The following is a 7,828-nucleotide window of genomic DNA, read 5'->3' on the forward strand; positions in this document are numbered from 1 at the left end:
TTTCTAGCTACCAGTTCTTCTTCTTTGTTTCCAACTTTTGCATTCCCATCACCAGTAATTATCAATGCATCCTGATTGCATGTTTGGTCAATTTCAGACTGCAGAAGTTGGTAAAAATCTTCAATTTCTTCATCTTCGGCTTTAGTATTTGGTATGTAAATTTGAATAATAGTCATATTAACTGGTCTTCCTTGTAGTCATATGAATATTATCCTATCAATGACAGCACTATTCTTCAGGACAGTTCTTGAAATGTTCTTTTTGACAATGAATGCAATGCCATTCCTCTTCAGTTTGCGTTTCCTGGCATAGTAGACCATATGATTGTCTGATTCAAAATGGCCAATACCATCCATTTCAGCTCAGTAATGCCTAGGATATTGACGTTTATGCATTCCATTTCATTTTTGATGATTTCCAATTTTCCTAGATTTGTACTTCATACATTCCACATTCCAATTATTAATGATTATTTTCAGCTGCTTCTTCTCATTTTGAGTTGTGCCTTTCAGTGAATGAAAGTCCTAGAAGCTGGACTCCATACATACCATTAAGGTTGACTCTACTTTGAGGAGGCAGCTCTTCTCCAGTTGTATTTTGAGTGACTTCCAACATGAGCAGGTCATCTTCTGGCACTGTATCAATGTTCCACTGCTCTTCACAAGAATTTCTCTGGCTAATTCTTTTCAGAAGCAGACTGCTAGGTCCTTCTTCCTAGTCTGTCTTAGTCCGGAAGCTCTGCTGAAACCTGTCCACCATAGGTGACCCTCTGGGTATCCAATGGCATAGCTTCCAGCATCACAGCAACACACAAGCCCCCACAGTACGACAAATTGACAGATTCTTAGAGATTTGCTGTTAGAAAAGTGCAATGAAAAAATTTTGGAGACCATCCCTAAAGGCAAGACTCCTATGTTGTTGCATCCAGATATTCCTTATTCTTGCATACTGTTTAGTTTCTCCGTAATTATCTTAATAAATTAATTTTCATACTGTTAAAACGTGAAAACTTACTTAAATAGAACTGTCTTTATTTCTCAGATTAAAAAAAGTTCTGAGACTCTTAAACAGTTTTTTCTTGAGTTTTCTTCAAAGTACACAGAGATAATTAGTCTGTAAATAATAAACATTTCTTAAGTGATATGAGACTAAAAAAAACATTTAGATCTACAAATATTATTGAATATAACCTATGTGCTCTCAAAAAAAAAAAAAAACAAAGGACAGAGTATGATTTCCCTTTCCTTCAGAATCATAAAATATGTTTATGTAGATTATAACCAGGACAGGTTGATCATATCAGCAAATAAGACATTTTTGGGTCTTCATTCTGAAGATTACATATTAAATTCACCAAAATTAGAGCAATTGAATGAAGAAGGGCCATTATGACTTCACAAATGAAGTCTAGTAAAATATAAAAATATGATATTATGATATGAACTCAAATATTAACATTCTTGAATTTATTTAGATGCCACTAAAGTGCATGAAATATATTGTTCTGTTATGTGGGACAGGTAAACACTTCGAAATTTTGCCCACTATGTTAATTTGCACCTAGAGATATTTGCATCACAGATGAAAAAAGGCATAGTACCTAATATCTATGGGTCACGCACTATTTTAAATATTTCACTTTTATACCTCTTAATTCTTACTGCAATTCTATAAGGTATGTATCACTTTTTCCCAGATTTACAGATGGAGGAACAAAGGCACAGAAAAACATCATGAAGTTATCCATGGTCATACTACTAGGAATTACAAAAGAGAGAATTTGAAAACTCTCAATAAGAATCTAGAGTTTCTTTGGCCTATTCATTAGGAATTTTACAGTAGTGAAGGGAAGTTGAAAAATTGTATTTTTTAGAATACAGCTGCCATGCTGGGATGCAGAGATGAAAGCCAAGCATACAGACTCACTACAAAACAAATGATTGCAGACATTGTGTATTCGCCTGCTTATGAGGATCTAAAGGTGCTCTGGTGGTGCAAAGATTAAGCACACAGCTGCTAACTGAAAAGTTGGTGACTCAGATCCAACATCAGCTCCATGGGAGAAAAGACCTGGAGATATAATCTTGTAAAGATTATAGCTTTGGAAACCTTATGGGACAGTTCTATTCTGTCCAACAGGGTCCATTGAGTCTGAGTCTACTCAACAACACACAACAACATAAGGATTTATAGCACATAGGTGTAGAGAGTGAGATTTGATGCCAGGTTTGGCTTTGCTCTCTTACTCCCACAATCCTATGATATTATTTCCATTTCCATTTCACTTTACAGGAAATTTTCTGATCTCTCTCAGAAACTTGAAATCATGGACCAAGGAAATAACTCTAGAAGGATTGAGTTTGTGTTGCAAGGTCTTTCAGGTTCTCGAGAGCTACAGCTTTTCTATTTTGCATTTTTCACATTTTTCTATTCATCCGTTGTGCTGGGAAACCTCCTCATTGTGCTCACAATCCTCTCTGAACCTGCGCTACACACACCCATGTACTTCCTGTTCAGCAACCTCTCCTTCATTGATCTGTGTCTATCCACCTTTGCCACTCCCAAAATGATTGTTGACTTCCTCAAGGAGCACAAGACCATCTCCTTTGATGGCTGCATGGCTCAGATATTCTTTCATCATGCCTTTGCCGGTGGTGAAGTGATGCTCCTTGTGGCCATGGCATATGACAGATATGTAGCCATATGTCGACCCCTGCACTATGCAGCAATCATGAATGTACACAAGTGTTCAGGCCTTGTCATGGGCTCCTGGCTCTTTGGAGTCCTGCATTCATTAAGCCAGTTGGTCTTCACAGTAAACCTTCCATTCTGTGTTTCAAATAAAGTGGACAGCTTTTTCTGTGACATTCCCTTAGTTATCAAACTTGCCTGCACTGATACATATACCCTTGAGGTACTGATGCTTTCAGACAGTGGTCTAATGGGTATGATCTTTTTTCTGCTCTTGATCATCTCCTACACAGTTATCATGGTGACTGTACGACATCGGTCCTCAGTAGGCATGGCCAAGGCCTGGGCCACCCTGACTGCCCATGTCACTGTGGTGACCCTCTTCTTTGGGCCCGGCCTCTTCATCTATGCCTGGCCTTTCAGCAACTTCCCAATTGATAAGTTTCTGTCAATATTCTATACTGTTTTCACCCCTCTCTTAAACGCCTTGATCTACACATTCAGAAATAAGGAGGTAATATCAGCAATGCAGAAACTGAGGAGGCGACAAGTAAGTTCCTAACAGCTCCTTGGCTTTCTCTTGTGATAATGATAACCATAATAAAGACATCCACTAATATTGCTTGCTATTGAAGCTATTTATGTTTGACCTAAGAAATTAAATGGATGGAGATAATTTCTTTTATATAGGAATGTTATTTGTTGCAATGTGAACTCTCACTACAAAATATCCAGAGTTAAGGACTATATAGTGAACAGGTTTGGTGAACTCATTAACTTAACTCAGAAACCAAACAGATTTATGTACTTAACCTTGTATGCTGCAGATTTCACCAGCTTACAAATAAATATGAAAACCTGGGCCCACAATAAATGTCTCTTCGTTTCAGCATATTAAATTGAAGTTCAGAATTACCACTCCAAGTTAGTGGTTCAATAAGTACGCGCAAACATGGTTATGTCGCTCTATGTAAATGGAGGTTTTATTCAAAACACTGCTAAATATATGTCTTTGCTCTCTGTATTCATTTACTAATCTCCAGGTCCTGCCATCTAATCTTCACCACCTGTCTCAGTTTTCTAGTGCTGCTATAACAGTAATGCCACCAGCAGATGGCTTCGACCAAAAGAAATTTATTCTCTCACAGTTTGGGAGGCTAGAATTCTGAATTCAGGGTGCCACTCTAGGGGACGGCTTTCTCTCTGTTACTTCTGGGAAAACCCCGGTGGCCTAGTGGCTAAGAGCTATGGCTGCTAACCAAAAGGTTGGCAGTTCAAATCCACCAGGTACTCCTTGGAAACTCTGTGGGGCAGAGCTACTCTGTCCTATAGGGTTGCCATGAGTCAGCATCGACTCGACAGCAATGAGTTTGGTTTTGGTTTGGTCAGCTCTGGTGGAAGTTCCTTGTCATCAATCTTCCCCTGGGGCTAGGAGTTTCTCAGTGCAGGGATCCCAAGTCCAAAGAATGCACTCTGTTTCTGTCTCTTCTTTCTTAGTTGTATGCAGTAGTTAGCTCTCCTCTCTGCTTATTTGTCTCTTTTTTATCTTAGAAGAGATTAACTCGACACAACCTAATCCCATAGATATGTTCTGCCTCATTAACATAGCTGCCTCTAATACTGCCTCAACATAGAGGTTAGGAAATACAACACATAGGATAATTACATTAGATCACAAAATGGAGGACAACAGCACAATAATGGGAATCATGGCCTAGCCAAGTTGACACACATTTTTGGGGGACACAATTCAATTCATGACACCACTCAATAAAGAACAAGTGAGAACACATATTTTTCAAAGCTCTCAAAAACTATCAGGTCATTTTTTTGGATTTTTTAAAGAAGTCTACATTTTTCACTGTCCTTTCTGAATTACCGTAATGTCTGAAATATTTTAGGACATGTTTTCTTTGCCTTTATAGCATTTGTTTTTATAACAGAATAGTAACCATCTTAGATAACAGGAAAATTGGACACCTCATCTTTTGCTTATAAACTACTTATTATTTGAATTAGACTAAAATTATTCCTAATAATAAAATATTTTTCTTTTCCTATAAAGTTAATACCTCTTTCAAATTCATGCTTCTTCCACTCAACATGGTAAATATGAAAACGTATAAAATATTAAAGTAATATAACATATTTAAACAATATTTTTAAAATTTCATAATAGTATTTACACTTTTTTAAACCAGTAATCATTTTAACTGATATCACATTTTAATTTGAGACAATCACCTTAATCTTAATCTTCTGATGTCTAGTGTTTGAAAGAGAAAACCATACCCCAAAGTGAAGTTATACTTCTGAAATACTGTGGAGTAAATGGTAGATTAGAATAAGATTTCATATAAAGTAGGCTTAAACAATGTTTAACTCATTTTGTTCCTTATCACTTCAACATTCTGCAAGGTTCTGTTGTTTCTTTTCTGAAACATAGCATTTCAAAAAAAGAAAAAAAGAAACCTAATGTATGTCTGTAGCACATGATGAATGTGAAAAAGATGATAATAAAGTCAAATTTAGATTTAATTCTTACTCTATGGTTTACAAATTGTATATTTATATATTATCTCATTTGATACTCACAAGGTACCTCAGGGTTAGAAGAAGATTATATTTCTATTACTGACAATGTTCACATGTAGGTATTCAGATATACTTTAAGTAAAAATACCTATCGATTCTGGAAGCATTCTTTACAACAAACATATGATGTCATGACATCTGAAAGATTAGAAGCTTTGGGAGAAAGAGAGTGATGTGAAGTGATTTCAGGTAACCAAAAGGCTATAGGCCATTAGGGACAAACTTTGTTCCTGCAAGAGTATGAAGTAGAATTAGATTCCTTGAACCTGAGATCCTCAGAGCCTATTCCTTCAGTGAAGATGTGGTTTAGAATTGTATTCAGGTCAGCACAAGAAAAAGACCAAAAATGTGTTCTAAATGACCTGGTCTATGGATAGGACTCACCCCCAAGTGTCAGTTTGTTGTACTGTGGGGGCTTGCGTGTTGCTGTGATGCTGGAAGCTATGCCACTGGTGTTCAGATACCAGCAGGGTAACCCACGCAGGACAGGTTTCAGCTGAGCTTCCAGACTAAGACAGACTAGGAAGAAGGACCCAGAAACAAAGGAGAAGGATCAGTAGTTGGAAAATATGGCTTTGGTGAGAGAAACAATGCCAGAGATTGAATAATAGAATTTTGCAAGACCAGCGACTTCTTCATTGCAAATACCTCCTTTCACCAACATAAGTGGTGACTATACACATGGACCTCACCAGATGGAAAATGCAGAAATTAAATTGACTACATCTGTGGAAAGAGACAATGGAAAATCTTGATAACATCAATCGGAACAAGGCCAGGGGCCGACTGTGAAGCAGACCATCAATTGCTCATATGCAAGTTCAAGCTGGAACTGAAGAAAATCAGAGCAAGTCCACGAGAGCCAAAATATGAACTTGAGTACATCCCACCTGAATTTCAAGACCATCTGAAGAATAGATTTGACACATTGAACACTAGTGACCGAAGACCAGATAAGTTGTGGAATGACATCAAGGAAATCATCCATGAAGAAAGAGGTCATTGAAAAGACAGGAAAGAAAGAAAAGATCAAGATGGATGTCAGAGGAGACTCTGAAACTTGCTCTAGAATATCAAGTAGTTAAAGCAAAAGGAAGAAGTGATGAAGTAAAAGAACTGAACAGAAGATTTCAAAGGGCAGCTTGAGAAGAAAAGTAAAGTATTATAATGACATGTGCAAAGAGCTGGAAATGGAAAACCAAAAGGGAAGAACACACTCGGTGTTTCTCAAGCTGAAAGAACTGAAGAAAAAATTCAAGCCTCGAGTTGCAATAGTGAAGGACTCCATGGGGAAAATATTAAAAGACACAGGAAGCATCAAAAGAAGATGGAAGGAATACAGAGTCATTATACCAAAAAGAATTAGTCAATGTTCAACCATTTCAAGAGGTAGCATATGATCAGGAACTGATGGTACTGAAGGAAGTAGTTCAAGGTGCTCTGAAGGCATTGGTGAAAGACAAGGGTCCAGGAATTGATGGAATATCAATTGAGGTGTTTCAACAAACAGATGCAGCGCTGGAGGTGCTCACTCATCTATGCCAAGAAATATGGAAGACAGCTTCCTGGCCAACTGACTGGAAGAGATCCATATTTATTCCTATTCCCAAGAAAGGTGATCCAACCCAATGTGGAAATTATAGAACAATATCATTAATATCAGACGCATGCAAAATTTTGCTGAAGATCATTCAAAAATAGCTGCAGCAGTATATCGACAGGGAAGTGCCAGAAATTCAGGCTGTGTTCAGAAGAAGATGTGGAACCAGGGATATCATTGCTGATGTTAGATGGATCCTGGCTGAAAGCAGAGAATACCAGAAGGATGTTTACCTGTGTTTTATTGACTATGCAAAGGCATTCGACTGTGTGGATCATAACAAATTATGGATAACATTGCAAAGAACGGGAATTCCAGAACACTTAATTGTGCTCATGAGGAAATTTTACATAGATCCAGAGGCAGTTGTTCAGACAGATCAAAGGGGATACTGATTGGTTTAAAGTCAGGAAAGGTGTGCGCCTGGGTTGTATTCTTTCACCATACCTATTCAATCTGTATGCTGAGCAAATAATATGAGAAGCTGGACTATAAGAAGAAGAACAGGGCATCAGGAGTGGGGGAAGACCCATTAACAACCTGCGTTATGCAGATGACACAATCTTGCTTGCTGAAAGTGAAGAGGATTTGAAGCACTTACTAATGAAGATCAAAGACCACAGCCTTAAGTATAGATTGCACCTTAACATAAAGCAAACAAAAGTCCTCACAACTGGTCCAACAATCAACATCATGATAAAAGGAGAAAAGATTGAAGTTGTCAAGTATTTCATTTTACTTGGATCCACAATCAACAGCCATGGAAGCAGCAGTCAAGAAATCAAAAGACGCATCAGATTGGGTAAATGTGCTGCAAAGGACCGCTTCAAAGTGTTGAAGAGCAAAGATGTCACCTTGAAGACTAAGGTGCTCCTGACCCAAGCCATGGTATTTTCAATGACATCATATGCATGGGAAAGCTGGACAATAAATAAGGAAGAC

At 37.7% G+C, this 7,828-nt stretch overlaps 1 protein-coding gene across 1 annotated transcript; it reads left to right on the forward strand.

The window, feature by feature from the left end:
* Positions 1-2,326: 2,326 nt before the first annotated feature.
* Positions 2,327-3,253, forward strand: LOC100654661 (olfactory receptor 4K3-like). The gene has a single exon (XM_023542003.2). The coding sequence runs from the start codon at positions 2,327-2,329 to the stop codon at positions 3,251-3,253; it is 927 nt and encodes a 308-aa protein (XP_023397771.1).
* The last annotated feature ends 4,575 nt before the right edge of the window (positions 3,254-7,828 follow it).

This window comes from Loxodonta africana, chromosome 10 (genome assembly GCF_030014295.1).
Source record: "Loxodonta africana isolate mLoxAfr1 chromosome 10, mLoxAfr1.hap2, whole genome shotgun sequence".
NCBI lineage: Eukaryota > Metazoa > Chordata > Mammalia > Proboscidea > Elephantidae > Loxodonta > Loxodonta africana.

Excerpts from the sequence above, each read along its gene's own strand:
- LOC100654661 (XM_023542003.2), top strand. The coding sequence starts at position 2,327 with ATGGACCAAGGAAATAACTCTAGAAGGATTGAGTTTGTGTTGCAAGGT.